The 16,445-nt window shown below is 42.6% G+C and overlaps 1 protein-coding gene across 9 annotated transcripts in view; it reads left to right on the top strand.

Annotated features, from left to right (window-relative positions):
• ELF1 (E74 like ETS transcription factor 1) overlaps positions 1–16,445 on the top strand; it is a 69,959-nt gene that overhangs the window by 33,638 nt on the left and 19,876 nt on the right. For 6 of the 9 annotated variants that reach the window (XM_015851715.2, XM_015851703.2, XM_015851705.2 and 3 more), the window contains 2 exons: positions 5,633–5,937; positions 11,811–11,985. In XM_015851715.2, the coding sequence (XP_015707201.1) occupies positions 5,866–5,937; positions 11,811–11,985 (247 nt within the window). In that variant the 5' untranslated portion in view covers positions 5,633–5,865. Of the gene's footprint in view, positions 1–5,027; positions 5,252–5,632; positions 5,938–7,259; positions 7,399–11,810; positions 11,986–16,445 lie in introns of those variants that run through there. The other 3 variants (XM_015851709.2, XM_015851707.2, XM_032442078.1) reach the window with 3 other exon arrangements.

Raw genomic sequence — 16,445 nt, 5'->3', positions numbered from 1 at the left:
GTAGCTTCTGGATTAAACGGATCATCTCCTTGTTCTCATTTCATCAAGAGGGAGATGTGAGCACCTGATGTTTTTTCCTTCTCTTTACCAATCACGGTGAATTGACAACAAAGGCAGAATCAAAAGGATCCCCAAGAGTTTGGGGACTGTAAACTGTAGTTGTCAGCCTCTGCATTGAGTGGAGGTTACCTTGTAGATGTAGCATTATGCCTCAGGCAACTAGAGGAGCAGATGTTCACTATGAATGTTACTGTCTGAAGCTGGGTCCTGGATCCACATTGCGTTAGTTTAGCAGTGTCACACTTTTGCAAGCATTCATCCTAATAGTAACCTGATGGTTGCTAGTAAAACCGTGAGATAACCCATTGCTCTTAGTTCTTAGAAAGCCCAGCATTCCATCACTGGCCAGGAAACACACTGCTATAACCCATGCTTGGCTGGTGTTTTTCAGGCAGTGAAGACCTGGCTTGCATATCTTCTCTTTCCCCTTATGGCAGTAATTACACAGATATGAGTCATTGCAGGACTGAGCTTCTCTGCCCCCTAAGCATGTGGTCTGCATGCTGAGACCTTGCTTTCTGCATTCTGCCCTCTGTGGGGTAAGAGTTGCTTTTATTTGACATTTAAGGGAGGAGAGGGTCTCCATTTCACATACTTTCTGATCAAACCCTGTGCCTATTTTTCTCTTTTCTATGAGTAATTATGTATAACAGATGAACTCTCTTACTCAATGTCCTTTCTGCCGTGCGTGTACCAAGAGCCCACGGTGACTTAGGCCTGTTTCCAGTCTGGCTGCAAACCACAGACTTGTTGATACTGAAGATTTCCTTGTCCTTAACTGAAGCTCAGAAAAGGTCACTCTGTTGACTTACTATGTCAGCTGCTTTTTGCACGGTTTCCCTTAGGCAGTGTGGCTACTTGAAGAAGATTACAGTGTGTGCCTTGTTTCTTTCCTTCCTCTATGATAGCCTGACCGCCTTGTTTTCCTATCTTCAGTTTGTGTGAGCAGCTGAAGTACTGCGCCTTCAGAAATCTCTTGTGCTGAGTAACATCTATCGCTCTTGCTTGTCATTTTGCTGGCCGTGGATGCTCAGTGTCTTGGTTCAGAGCTCCAGTGCTGCTACGTTTGTTAGTGTTACTACACAAGGATAGCCTTGCTGTGAAGAATACTACTGCAGTGCGTACTGATAGTATTCACATTCACTTGTGGGTAATGGAGGTCATCATGGGTGTGGGATTCCTGTGCTGTTAGTACTGAATCATTCCACTTTCTATACAAGTCAGACCCTACTGTCTACTGCTTGCATAGTGTTTTAGGAAGATACGTTTCTACAGGGAACTGAGTGGCTCTGGTATGATCCATCCCTAACCTCCACCAGCAGAAAGGAGTTAGAAACTTGAGTGGATTGGTGCAGTTACCCCTGATAGTTTTCGGTCTTCACGTCTGAAATCTCCATCGATACCTTTATTCTTCTCTTTCATTGATTCTCTTCTTTCTTCATCCACAGCATTGTTCAGAAAGGGGTTCAGCATTTCTGTGAAGTCCCAACTTTGCTCCTTGCGGAATAGAGCTAACGTTGAAGACCGTCTTTGTAATTCATTGGGAAATTTCTGTCACCTGTCCTTTTGCTGAGATTACTTTTGCTATCAAGCCCTGAGTCTTGTACCTGAGCTTCTTTAGCAAACATTTGAGTCTGTTGCTGGTACCTTTGATGAAGGTTATGTGTGGTAAAGAGTGATGTGGAGACATGATGTGATGTCCAGCCAGGGAGTCCTACAAGGCATCGTCTTCTGGGGTGTCAGAGTAGGAGGGTAAGGGTTAAAGTGGCCGAATGTGCTTCTGTTGTGCTGTTTGGAGAGATTGTTTCTAGATGTTGAAATCAGCAGAGGGAGGGGAATTTCCAGAGAGATAGAGATCATTTATTCATGTGTTTTTAAGGATTAAGCAAAATTAGGACATGTATTCATATAGTACGTTTTAATTTAATGTATGTTAAAAATATTAAACATGACGCGTTTCTACAACAAGTAAAAGCCAAAATAAAAGCTTATTTATTCCCTGGTTCTGAAAATCTGATGTAAATTTTATGATGATACACACTGGGTCCCCTTTCTCCTGGGACTCATTGTGTGTAGTCAGGCTCATTGTGCGTGTGAGCACAATTTATACATTTTGTGCTGTTGGCAAAGAAGTTGTTCTCTGTTCACAGATGTACGTAAAATCAGGGAGGTAAGTAGCATTATAGAGCAAAGACAATAGTCATGTTTGTGTCAGCCTGTGGACAGCAGGATCTTGTGATGCTTGGAATAATGAAAGTACAGTTTATTAAAATAGATGTGGGGGAAAATATGGCTGATTTGGAGCTGTGCTGCCTTCTGTGAACAGCTGCTGTTGTTCTGTATGCTCCTGAGAAGGTGATATGGGTTAAAGGAAAGTGCTTTGCGTTATATTGCCATGTCGTTATTTCCCAGTAGATCACTTATTGCTATTTACTACCAAATAAACAATCAGAATTGTCCCATAAGCGGTAATAGTTTGAGTGCCTAACCTTTGTAATGGTCACAAGGTTAGGTACAAAAACCCACTAAAGCCTGTATTCTCAGTTGCCTTCCACTTTGTTCATAGTGCTGTGGTTATATGGTGCTTTTGTGTGTGAATTACTCTGGTCTACTCTAGTCATAGGTTCCTTGGTGGTTCTTCTCTTGAGGCGGTAGGGAACGAGGAGCCTCCTGCCTTGTCTTATTGCTCTGAGTCACTGGGTCAGGGTGGGGAAAATCCTTACAACAGTGTTTCAGTATCTGTTCCTGCAGACGTATCAGATTATTAAGAGCTTCCTGTTATCACCAAGTGTAACAATTTTAAGCACTGCTTGCCTGGATCCCATTGGGGTCACATGCAGTGCACTGTTGCAGTCTCCACAATGATGTCAACTGACGGTGCTTAATTTGGCATTGAGGTGGTTGGATTATGTGAGTTATATGTGATTTGATTCTTAAACTATGAATGTGAAAAAATATCCCTGTAGCTTTTAGCGTATTTGCTGTCACAGCTTCTGAATCACATCATTGCACGTCTTATGGGGAGTGGCTGAGGGAACAGGGGTTGTCCAGAGTGGAGAAGAGGAGGCTCAGGAGAGACCTTATCACTCTCTACAGCTGCCTGAAAGGAGGTTGTTGTGGGGTGGGGGCTGACCTCCTCTCCTGCATCATAACTAGTGATAGGATGAGAGAGAATGGCCTTGAGCTGCACCAGGGGAGATTCAGGTTGGATGTCAGGAAAATTTCATCTCTGAAAGAGTGGTCAGCTGCTGGAAATGGGCTGCCCAGGGAGTGTTCAAGAAACATTTAGATGTTGTACTAAAGGACGTGGTTTAGTTGGGAATTGTTGCTGGTAGGTGGATGGTTGGACTGGATGACCTTGGAGGTCTTTTCCAACCTTGGTGATTCTCTGCTTCTATGATTATTGTGCATCTTGGCATAGCATCTACTGTAAAATGTTAATATTTTACTACACAGTGACCTGGCACTAATGGAAGAATATGCCAGAAAATTATTTAAGTATGATTGGTTGCTGCTTGGAATGAATAATAACTCTGTAACACAAGGAATTACTAATAGTTGAAGTCACTCCCACTAATCAGTGAAGAGGGACTTTACCCCCAAAGGATCCCGGACAAATATGGGAATCCTCTCATCTTCCCAGTGCAGACTTACTTAAAAATGAGCATTAAACTAATTGCACATGGAGAACCAGAATGCAGAAAGTGCTTACAGTCCTCTCCATTACACAAGCTGAACCCGTGTGTACGATCAAAGAGTGCAAATGCCTCAAGGCTTGTAACTTTTTAAGGCCAACAGCAATTAACAGCATCAACATAAAGGCAGGACACACGCTGTGTGTTGGAAATGTTAAATTATATAGTATGTACTTTGCTTTTAGGCTCACACGTGGGATGGTATAACATGATCCCTTTGTGCTGCTGTTGTGTGCAACTTTCTCCCGGCACTTCTGTTTTCTGAGAGAAGAGCCCAAGTGCTTAAGTTGAGAGTTAACCCAGGACAATACAGTTGCATGTAACTCTGTCAGTACCCCTGCCCTGCTGATATGCAGGGAAACCTTAGGAACTATTCAAGCCAGCCTGCAAGGTGGGAAGGGCTGAGGCTGTGCACCGATGGCTGCCAAAGCATTTCCCTTTCCTTTTGTGCATGCGGCTCCCATTAATGCAAATATTCTCCAGTTAGGGTTGTGGCTGCTCTTAAAAACATTTCAAGAGCTCGTCAAAGCAAGCAGTGGAAGCTGGAGAGGTTCTCCTGGCTGTGTAACTTTGGTTTTCCTGATTTCTTAGAAGGGTAGGATGCAGTGACCTCAGTGAGACTCCCTGAAGGCACTGTCATCACTGCTTAGGAATTTGGGAATACCACAATCTATATGGGAAAAACAGCTGCTATATTTCTTAGAGTGAGGGAGTACAAGTGTGTGACTCGGTCCTCCCTAATTAAACTGCTTGGCACCACAGAGAGGAAGGTGCCCTTCCTTTTTAACCTGTTGAAGACACAAGGTACAGCCATGTATGAACAGGAGGTGGCACCTCACAAGCTGCAGCAACACCCGGGGTTCTGTGGTCTCAAGTGAGGCCCATGTGCATTGCTCACAGAGGGACCAGGTCTCTGCCTCAAGATATTCCATCACAGCAGCACTTCTCCACATGCAGCTTAAAGAGTTTAATCAAAGTCACCTCTCATCTCACTTTCTCAAGGCCTTTTCCTCCAGAAGTGATGCAGCTCATCTCCGTCCAAGCTTAAGTCGACCATGTTTAGCTTTAGCACTGATGAGTAAGTGAAAACGCAGGAGATATAAGCATGCAGCCATCCAGTGAAACTGTTTACATTCCATAGTCGGGGATTCTTTTATTTTTGCTTTGCTATTGTGCTTTGCAGTTGTTTTTTTTTTTTTTGCCTGTTCTAATTTGCCATGACGTGGTCAGTGCAGTTTCCTTCCGGCTGCTCGCAAGCCTGTGGTTGAGATAAGGATACATTTACAGCACGTTATTAAAAAGGAGCTGAAGATCTGTTTCGTGGAGAGACTTGGGGACTCTCTGGCCCATATGAGGAATTCAGTGGCTGTTTTTCTGTTGTGAACCGTGGGAATCGAGATCAAGGGCGATTCTTGTGCTAAAGAACAGCGCCACAGAACTGGAGCTGTGTGAGAGGCAGAAAGGTGATACGCTTGAGGTATCCTGCAGCTTGGTAGGTCAGTCTGTGTTCTGTGTTTTGTTTTTAACATAACTTGGAGATCATTTAGTTAAGGTGAAAACTGCGTGTATGAATCAGGTGGAAAAATGGATTTTCTTTTTGTTGGCTTTCGTAACTTCTTCTTAGTGTTGGTCGAATGCTTTTAATATGAAACACTTAGAAACTCGTGTCTTGCTTCCTGAAACAGTTCTGTTTATTCCTTTAAAGGACGTATGGGTTAGTGGAAGTAATACCTCTGGGAATCAGAAGGTATCCAGCTTCCTTATAGCCAGGTAGAACACAACACTCATAGACAGGACAAAGCTTTATAGTGAGAGCTGTGCTTTTAGGTAGCTAAAGCAATCAGTTCCTAATTGTAATTCTGTTCTTCCTTCCTCAGAGATAAACGGCTGTCCAGGTGGGAGAAACAACTCAGGAAAGAATTCTCCTTGGTTTCTTTGAGAAGAGGAGGACTCTGGAATGCTGATGATCTAAGAACTACTGAAACTGCCACTGGATTCATTCTGTGATCCTGCCTTTCTGCCCTGCTGCACCCTGGTGACGCTGCCCATTCTTTTCCGTTTGAGAACGTTTTTCTTCTTATGTGGAGCTGAGGGCTGGGAATGCGTTATTATGGCAGCAGTTGTACAGCAGAATGAGCTTGTGTTTGAATTCGCCAGCAACGTCATGGAGGATGAGCAGCAGGTATGGGATGGGGGAAGGAATGGCATTTGTACAAGTTGGTGCAAGGAATGTTAGGAAAACACGAGGAAAAAGTGTTGTGTAAAACACAAGAAAACCAACACTGAGATCATTATTGTTGCAGCAGATCTCTGCAGTTTCAAAAGCTTCCTGTTGCTTCCTGTAACTTACACGAGCGGAGCAGAAATTGGTTGAAATGTTGTAACTTATGCAGTATTGCAAAGACCTCCTCTGAAGATGGCTTTCCTTTGTCAGTGATTTGTGCCAGTAGAATCCATTCATGCTGTAAAATTCCTGATGTTCTGGTATTTGACAGTCGCTTTAAGCTGTGCAGTGTGCTGGGATAAAATCCACTTCAGATGACTATAAGGAACAGTAAGTGTCTGCTCCCTGCTCTTTGCTGATTGATTTGTGAATTGCATCACAGTGTGTATATCAGCTATTCAGTGCTAAGCTTCAAAATAACATAAATGGGTTTCTTTCACACTGCAGGGAAACTGCCTGTCTCATAATACTCTTAGGTAGTTCTAGATTATCTAAACCACATCCTCTGAGTCCTGAGGCTTCAGCAGTGAAATCCTATTGTAAAACTCAGACAGCTCTTCTATAGGTGGTGGCTCATGATAGGGTTCTGCATTGGTTAACGATAAGTTAGGCATCTTACTTACTATTATGGAGCGACAGTTCTTCTGGAGATTTTAAGACTTCTTAGTCTTCAAGAGAGACAGCTGAAACGTGTTGCTGCAAATTATTCCTCTTCTTGTGAATGTGGAAAGCATTTGTCCTCTGCTTTAAAAATACTTCTGGCTTCATAACCTTGTCTCCGGGTTTTTTCTGTGGCCTCACATTTGGCTGGATCAGTGTCCCGTTTCTGCTGTCAGACTCGTGCCATCGTTTCAATGAACTGAGTGTTGTCTGTCTGAAGTGCTAACTCACTTTTGGGTGGAACTAGAAATGTAACTTCCTTCCCTGTATTTTTCCAGAGCCTGTGGCAGTCTGGGGATTTAGATATGGGAATTGCACAAACATAGTGGAAAATGAGCTGTATTTATTACTTCTGTGTGTTGTTTATTGCTGTTTTTCCTTGACAAGCCAAGGGAAGGAGGAGAGCTGATTCACTGTGATTTCTTGGAGGAGCAGTGCAAGAAACATGGCTGTGTTTGATTTAGCTGTGCATTCTGTCTCTTGCAGTTTCTTCAGATGCTCACTGGAAAAGCTTTAAATAAATAAATAAATACATGGAACATTCAAGAGTAAAACCTCCCTCAATGGAACTCTCCTAAATGGAGGCCAAACTTAACCTTGGTGTGTGTCTCATAACCCAGATAAATCCTACTCCGGATTAAGCCTAAGGAAAGAAGGCATCCTGGAGCATACCCTACAGGAGATGTATTGAAAGATGTGGAATGCCATAGCAGAACATTCCTTGCTGCAAACACTTGGATGGGAGCTCTGTTTAAATCAGTAGGTTGTCTTAGTTTATATATCAAAGTTTCAGGTAGCCAGCTAGATGTCTGCCTGAAGGTAGATACTATATATGCAGTTATGGAAAAGGAGCCTGAAGTAGGCAAAGATGTGGGAAACTGGAACAAGACTTAACTCAGATAAAGATAGATAATATGCTATTAACACAAAAAGTTTGATTATGTTTGTAACTCATTGATATGCTTCTTACAATGTAGAAGCTATTAGTATAGATACTATGAAGTTTTTCAGTTCTGGACAATTTATATTTTGGGATATATATACCATAACTTGTGTACTTAGAGCATTTTAGTTCTAGAAGTGCTCTGTGTTAATCAAAAATATTTTTTTGAGCATCATCAAGATACAAAATAGTAGAGACATAGAATTGCTTAGGTTGGAAAAGATCTTAAAGACCATTGAGTCCAAGCACAACCTAACCATAGTACCTTAACCAACAGCCCTCTGCTAAGTCATGTTCCTGAGCACCACGTCCAAATGGTTTTTAAACACATCCAGGGATGGTGACTCAACCACCTCCCTGGGGAGCCATCTTTACGTACAGGTGCCAGTTAACTGATCTTTGAGTAATAATTTTTGCTGTTTTCTCAAGAGCTGGAGTTGAGGGTACTTTGATAATCATGTTCTTGTTGAGGCTTTGTCCGGAGCCCTTTTGTGCCAAGAACTGATAGGACATGGAACAGCTGCTGTGGGGAAGAGGTTCAGGGTCTAGATGGCAGCTACATTTTCTGTTTCAGGGAAGTCATAATTCATGACCATTTATTTATTTTCTTTTAAATCTCGGTTAAACAGCTGTAAATTATGAACAGTCCATTTGCAAATCTAAGCATTCAATCAGCAGCAAATGCCAGCAGGAGGGGCTTGGTTGTGTGGCTCTGTGTGAATGGGAAGGGCTCTTTTCTATCAGATTTATTCCTTTCCGTTTAGGAAGTAATGTTTTTTTTTTTGTTTGTTCTTTTATTTTTTCCTTGGAGGGCTCATTTGTAACCTTGTGTTTACATGGTGAGGAAGAAATGTGATGAAAATATCTTCATAATTTTGAGAAGGGAACAAAATGACTAGCACTAATTGTACTGATAGGTGGACTGGCTGCTGCTGTGTGTCAAAGATCACGTTTAAGTAGAGGTTATGTGGATTTTATACTTATTGACAGAGGAACTGTGCATGTAGAACTGGGCAGGAGCTCCTACAGGCTTTGTCTGAGTTAGCACTGCTGCCCAGAACTGCTTTTCTTTACATCTGCAGCTTAGAATCATAGAGTCATAGAATCCTTTGAGTTGGAAGGGACCTTTAAAGGTCATCTGTCCCAGCTCCCCTGCAGTGAACAGGGACATGCACAACTAAGTAAGGTTGCCCAGGGCCTGATCTAGCCTTGCCTTGAAAGTCTTTAGAGAATGGGCATCAACCACATTTCTGGACATCCTGTTCCAATGTCTCACCACCCTCACTGTAAAAGACTTTTTCCTTATATCCCACCTAAAGCTACCCTCTTTAAACTTTAAGCCATTTCACCACAGACCCTGCTGAAGAGTCTGTTTTCTTCTTTCCTGTAGTTCCCCTTCAGATACTAAAAGGCTGCTATCAGGTCACCTCAGAGCCTTTTCTTCTCCAGCCTAAACAGCCCAACTCTTTCAGCCTGTAACTAGAGTCCGAGCCTTTAGGTTGGACAACAGCTTCTACCTCATCTTCTCAGGACTTGATTTGCTCTTCCACATTCTCTGGTACTCTGTAATATGAAGTCATCTCAGGAACACTGGTGGTGAACCAGTGATGAACACTGATGGCCACCGTCAAGGCCAAGTTCTATGTTTTTGTCTGGAGCCTTTTTTCTAGTTATCAAGATCATTTGGCCTAGTTTTTATTAATGTTCGTTCTTGTTTGTGCCTCTAGATTTGTTAGTCTATGGTTTTTGCAGGAGTTTTAGGAGTTTTAGCTTTTCCCCTCATAGAGAATGACCAATGCTTTGCAGAGACCCGTTCATGGGACATTCAAGGAACTTCAGCACTTCCAAATAGTTATAGGTCCATATACAAGGTTGGCCTGTGGAAAAAAAATTATTCTGTGAGGGATTTAGTGAGAAAGACTTGAGAAGATTTTAGCATAAGCTGAAGTCCTTTATTTGCCCAGCAAATTGGGGCAGATGTGTTGAAGCCAAACCAAAGCTTTGATGCAGCTGGGATGCCGTGTTTCTCTGCATAGAAGGACCTGGGTGTCCTTGTGGGCAGCAGGTTGTCCATAAGTGAGGGGCAGTAGGTGCAAATTGGAACACAAGAAGTTCTGTATGAACATGAGGAAAAAACTTTTCACTTTGAAGGTGACAGAGCACTGGATCAGGCTGCCCAGAGAGGCTGTGGAGTCTCCTTCTATGGAAATGTTTAAAACCTGCCTGGACACTATTCTGTGGAACCTACCATAAGGAGCGCACTGTAGCTGAGGGCTGTACTGGATGATCTCCAGAGGTCCCTTCCAACCCCTACAATTCTGTGCGATTCTGTAATTAATAATAAGAAGTAGTCTTTAATTCAGCAGTGTTTTCTCTTTATGGAATTACATGGTACCGTCATAGGGAGCTGTAGTGATCACGGTCACTTTTGCAATTCAAAGTATGTACAGAATGATTCCTCTGTTTTGAGAGCTACAAGAAGCTTGAGCTTGCCCCATAGTTTCAGATAATTCAGAATTCAGAATCTTGCCCCATAGATTCAGATACTTTCAATGTAATCAAGAACATTACAGAATGCTTTGGGCTGGAAGGGACCTCAGGGACCATTAAGCTCCAACCCCCCTGCCACAGGCAGGGCCACCAACCTCCACATTTAATACTAGATCAGGCTGCCCAGGGCCCCATCCAACCTGGCCTTGAACACCTCCAGGGACGGGGCATCCACAGCCTCTCTGGGCAGCCTGTGCCAGCACCTCACCACTCTCATAGTAAAGAACTTCCCCCCGATATCCAACCTAAATCTTCCTTCCTTCAACGTAAGTGGCAGATTTTGTCCTGACTTTATAGATGTGTTCAAGCTGGATGTCTACACCAGAATTAGGCACTCTGTCACCAGCTCCTTTTTATAGTCAGGGGAGAGAAATAGATGTTTTTATAGGGCCTGATTGATCCTGTTTTGACACAGGAGCCTGAAACTGATCAAGGAGATAGTGCTCTGTAAAAAAACCCTCTTTTGACTCTGAAGGAAACCTAGGCTTGGTGGCTCAAGTCTTAGTACATTAGTGCTTGAAGTCAGGTGAGATGAACATCACCCCTAGTGTCTGTGAGCTAGAAAAGGATGAGAATATCAAAGTCTTCATATTTGTGTCTTCCCTATCTAAAATCCATACTTCTCACTTTCTTAGTAGACTGCTGAACAGATGCTAGAACTCACTGTTGAAAATCTTCCAAATGCAGACAGTATTTTATTTTTCATCATCTCATTGCACTGCTTTTTTGCTTATTTTGCTTGTATTTGGTTTTGTAGGCTTTTAATTTCTTAGTAGAGCATTTATGATGGAACCCCCTAGAAATATTAGCTTTGTTTCCAAACTCTTTTTTTTTTCCCCATTGCCCTTTACCACGGTTGTTGTTAAGGCATGTTGTACAAAACACAGAGCAATTCCGAATGGTAATTATTGCCTCATGAAGATCCTAATTGCACTTTCTCCTTTCAATATGTACGTTCCCGACCTCATCTGTGGGAGGCACTGACTCCCATTGCTGTTCTGTGCATGGAGACAGCAGCTCTGAGACCATTTGCTGCTGGTGGTGACCTGTGCAATGGTGAGATTGTGAGCCACAAGCAATGCCCAAATGAGCATTATTACATCTGTTGTTATTTTTCTTCTTGCATGGTTAAATTAAAACAAACAAACAAAAACCCTGCTTGAGTTTTGCATATCTTTGTTCTTCTGTGGAGAACAGTAAGTTACCCCTAAGCTACTGTCTCACAGCAAACTCGGTACTGGTGAGACCTTCCTGCAGTGCTCACAGCCACACCACCCTCCACCTCCAGCTAGACAGGAAGAGCAGGAGGTGCTTGCAGCAAGTTGCTTGCTGCTATCATTGCCAGCAGTTTGACTTCTACTGAACCACTCCATTCCTCTGTTCTATCAGCCTTTTAGCTGCAGAATGATGTTGTGGGAGTCTTGTATTACCTACTGCGACCATGTCAGTGTATTATATACTATCTGTAGTGATATTTAGCCTCTGTCCCATAGTGTGACACCGCTGCTGTTTTTGTTTTGTGTGCTAAAAATCATCTTGTTTTTCAGCACTCAATCCCAATTGTCTAATATTTAGGTGACATGCTTTGGGTTTGTTGAAATCCTCATCAGTAAATGCTTAGAGTGGGTATGTTCTAACTACCATTACTTTAATTTTCCTTTCTTGTTTTTTTCTACAGCTTGGTGATCCATCCATTTTCCCTGCTGTCATCGTGGAACATGTCCCTAGCGGAGATCTCCTAAACAACTATTCTGGCTTAACCTGTGTGGATGAGCCCAGTGACATGATCACTGAGAATTCTCTGGATGTTGCAGAGGAGCAAATCATTGAAGATGATGATATCCCCCTCACAGGTTTGCAATGCAATTTTTTATCTGCCATGCTTTTGCAACAAGACGATTGTGGCCAGCAGCATGGAAAAACTGAGTGGCAAAAATGAATGAGAAACAAAGTTATAATGATATTGAATGCTATCAATCCTGTGCAAGGTAGAGAAGATGGTATTATTACTGTAGCAGGTGGCTTGCGATTCCAGCTGCACAGCTGGTACAGTGACCCATCATCCATCAGTATAGATTAAGATAGGGTTCTACTCAGAGTACCAAAACAGTTGTGCATTGCTCTTAATGTTTTTTTTTAGCCCCCCCCTTTTTTTTAGTGGTTGATATGTACCAAAAAATCAGCAATATACAGCATGTGTAGATGTACTAGTTTGGTTTCTTGAGGGTTGGAATGGCCAACTGTAAAACGTGCATGTCAGCATGATGCTGATATTGGTGTGCTCAGCACGGAGTTCATTTTAGATCTCTAATAATAATAAAATGTTTAAAATACAGATGTCCTGCATAAATACTGTTAGGAAGGACAGTGTAGAAGAGAAAGAAGAGAAACACTATTGAGTGTTAAGGATATGTCCAATTTAAGAAACTTACTAAAAGCAAAACAAAACTGAAACAAAAAAAGCCTCCAAAGCAAACAATAGTTTGGTGAAAGTAGGTATTTGGAGCATTTTTGCAGACCAAGTCTGCAAGGTGAGGTGGATGCTTTACAGAGCTGAGGTCTGTGCCATCCTTCAGTGATGAGTTTTCTCCAGCTGAGCTGTACCCAGGGCTGGAGGCAGCTTGCTGGTTCCAGTCATGGCTCTGATATGACTTCCAAGGGCTCTGTTACAGCCTTTTACCTCCAAAAGCCAAACTCAGCAGAACCTGACATGACATGCAGTTCAGTTCATAGACTAAATTGACATGAACCATTCCCTAGAAATGGTTTTATCTGATATAAGTGGCCCCCCCTTTTTTAGCCACGTGAACAGACTGTGACTGTACAAATAATTTAGCTGATTATTGAAGAAAATCTTACATGCCTAAACGTTATTTCAAGTTGAGACCTCTTGCCAACTATTCACTTGCTATTCATTTGAATTATTCACACTGTAACTGGCATTTCCTCAGCGTGTTATTTAAGCGCCACTTAATGCGACTGTGTGAATATTTTGGAGTTGATGAATTTCATAGTTTTCGTGAATACATACCCACTGTAATACACTGTGTGTGAATTGGCAGTTCCGTGAGTAATTGTGAAACTCCACTTTTGTGACTACTCTTGCTAAGATTTTTTGTTGCTAATGTAAATAGTCACATGAGAAGGGTTTGCTGCCAGAGAGTGAAAATATGTAATCCTTGTAACTGATGGTGTCCAAGGGATACTTCGGAGGCAGACAAGCCCTGTATTGTTAATGTCTTCCATTGTAGCTGAAGCAGTCTGTTTTTCTTTAAAGGCCAAGTCCTTAGAAAACCAGAGCTGTGACTCTGTAGAGATCATGGTGATGAAGGAGATGCTAACTAATTATCTGGTTCACACTGCAGTGTGCTGCAGGTTTCTTTGGCCACTGGGAGCTGAGTGCTTGGCTTTGCATGAAGAGATGACTCCAAGTGGGGCAGGGAGCAGCACCACCACTCAGGGCTCCTGTGGGGAAGGGGCTTTCACAGCAGGTTTATTACAGGGAGCCCCTCCCAGGCCCTAGCAGGGCAGGATTACAGGGCCAGGGAGGACAATAGCATCCCATGAAAGTGGGGAGAGGCCATAGAGAAAGGAGTTTGGCTTCATCACCTTTCTGCCTGGGTGTCAGGTACACAGCCCAACCAAGCTGCTAGAGTTAGGTGCAAGCATATCTTGCAGTGGGCTGCTTGTGAAGCGGGCTAATCACAGGTAACATTTCCCACCTACTTGGTTTTCTGGTTGTTTCTTATCTTTGAGGCTTCCATCTTAATTTTGTGCGTTTGGTCTCAACAGTGAAATGCGTTCTTTTGCTCTTGGAAGTTTGTACAAGTCTTTTCAGTCACTTCCACATTATTCTGCTGAAAGAGAATCAGACCCTATAAAGACTGTACTAAATCCAATTTAAAATATTCAGAGGACTGAAGTTCACAGCAAAATGAAACTGAAAATGCCAACGTTACTCAGAAATAGTTGCTAAATAAGCATGAATCTTTTTTTGAAGCTACGAGTTTTTTCAGCGCTGCTTTTTGTCTGTTATACACTAAGCTTTCATTTTCCCCTGAACTACAAGTAATTAGGTCTGCTGAAACTGCAGGAATTACTACTGAGTGTTGTATCTGCAGAATTATGGACTATGGTAGGCTTCTGTGCCTATAGGATCCAGCTTAAGCCATTCAAAAGTAGCTACAACACTGCTGTGATTAGTATCTGTATTATGAATTATGACCCTCAGAAAACTACAGTTATAAGAACAGCATCTGTTTTACTTGAAACCCTGCTGAAAGATGGCCAAAAGCCAGTTTTCTAGCTGTGTTATACACACCGTAATCTTTTTATAATTAATAGGCAGGCTTACCTTATCACTCTCTCAATTTAACAACACATTTCACTGGAAAGACTGTGACGGCAATTTGTGCGGTGGGTTTGTTGCCAATATTGTGTGACCCCAAATCATTAACTGTCGTGTAGTAAAAGACTATTAAGAAAATAGATTGGAGCTCTTGGCTTCGAATGAAGTTTTATCACTGAGGAGAACATCGAGTTGTGTAGTTTTTGGGTTTTTTTTCTCCTCTCTGTAAAATACAGGGGGATAAAGTTTTGCGTACAATAAATTTTAGGCCATCTTGTCAGGTGGTATGTTTTGCTACACGTTATTTACCTTATTAATGTAACTCATTAGAGTTATAAAATGCACAGGAAGGAGGAACTAATGGGATTATGTAACTTCCTGAATTATTTCTTTTTCTCAAAGCTGGCACATGTAACGTAGAAAAACAGCAGGTAATCAAGCTCTGCCATTTTGTGGCTCACCTGTGCTTCCTCATTGAAACAGTGAGAATTATTGTGTGAGGGGGGAGGGATGAAAGGTTGGCACTTTGATTCACTGTGCCCTGATCTGAATCCAGAGCATAGAAATGAAGGTTCTCATAGATCAGCAGTGAAGCTTAACAACCAATTGAAAAGTTATTTTACAGACTGTCCAAGTTTGGGAGCATTTGGCTTGTGCATTTGGTGAACCTCTAGCACTGATGGCACAAGCCAAACTGTTCAAGTAAGAGAATGAAGGGAAAGTGCTACGTGTTGTAAACCAGCCAAAGGGCTGCTGAGTTGGAAACAGAATTTCGCAGTCATAATCCATGAGAAAAGGAAGTGTGATGTTTAGGGGTCTTTGAATCACATGCATTCTTAAAGTAGCACTTGGTTATCCAGCATCGCTTAATAACAGGTGCAGAATTTCTATTAAAAAGCAATAAACCTCCCAGAAAGTCAGTCTATAAAAGTCAACTCTATGCTATGAGAGGGAGTGGAGTGGGATCCCTGAGCTGAGTGATGGGAAATGAGCAGCCATCTTGTGTGTCAAGTAGAAAGGTATAAAGCATTCAAAAGTATTCTAGGTGGGAATTTGGGCTGAAGGAAGGAGCTTCAGGCTAGATGTTTCTTTGTCCATCAGGTGAGAAGAAAGCCGTGTCTGGACAGGCCTGCTGCTAGCTGTGAGCTCTGCTGATTCATCGCAAACATGCATCCACAGTAATTGGGTTGTAATTGGCATACACAGGCTTAAATTTGTGGCTTGCTCAGATAATCGGGAACTCGTTGAGTACCCTGGGAAAAAAATGTTACTTTTGGGTGTGGTTTTGAGAAGCTGAAGTAAGAGACACTGGCTTGCTTGTATTTATTGGGCTGGTTATCTCTGAGAGCTGTTGCAAGCTGAGTGCTGCTGCTAAATAGGACTGTGAGGTTGTGATTACACTGCTGTGTGTGGCACCTCACAGCTTGTTTGCGTTGGCTCTGGAGTTGCTGTAATTCAACTTGCTAACCCAGCCGAACCCCTCAGATTGATATTCTGCCATTGTGGCAGTGCTGAGGCCCACAAGAAATGCAGGTGGTCAGGAAGCTCCTGCAAGAGCTACTGACTGTAGGCCGCGTGCTGCCTGTAAGCATAGTGGGGTGTGGGAGGCAGGGCTGGTGCACAATGCCTGTGCTTATCTCAGTCCTCTCCCAGTGATATGATTGCAGAAGCTGTAAGCATTCGGAGTGAAACTTTATGTTTGTATTCTTAAATTGAGTGTGATTGCTGGTGGGCTGGGTGCTTTGCTGTTACCGGCATTGAAAGAAGTACAGGAGTTCTATTTCTTGGAGTGAATCTGTGGCTTTAATGTGAAGAAGGAATGTTCTGAGGTTGTACATGGTATGGCTGATGAAGGAGTCAGTCTCCTTGCTTTTCTTTTTGTGTGTGTATATGTGTGTGACTGCCCCACCCCAAATTCCTCAAAGTTAAACAGGGAGGGTGTGAAACTGACTCACTACAGGGCTT

This window comes from Coturnix japonica, chromosome 1 (genome assembly GCF_001577835.2).
Source record: "Coturnix japonica isolate 7356 chromosome 1, Coturnix japonica 2.1, whole genome shotgun sequence".
Classification (NCBI taxonomy): Eukaryota; Metazoa; Chordata; class Aves; order Galliformes; family Phasianidae; genus Coturnix; species Coturnix japonica.
This window is presented reverse-complemented; position numbering and strand designations above follow the sequence as displayed.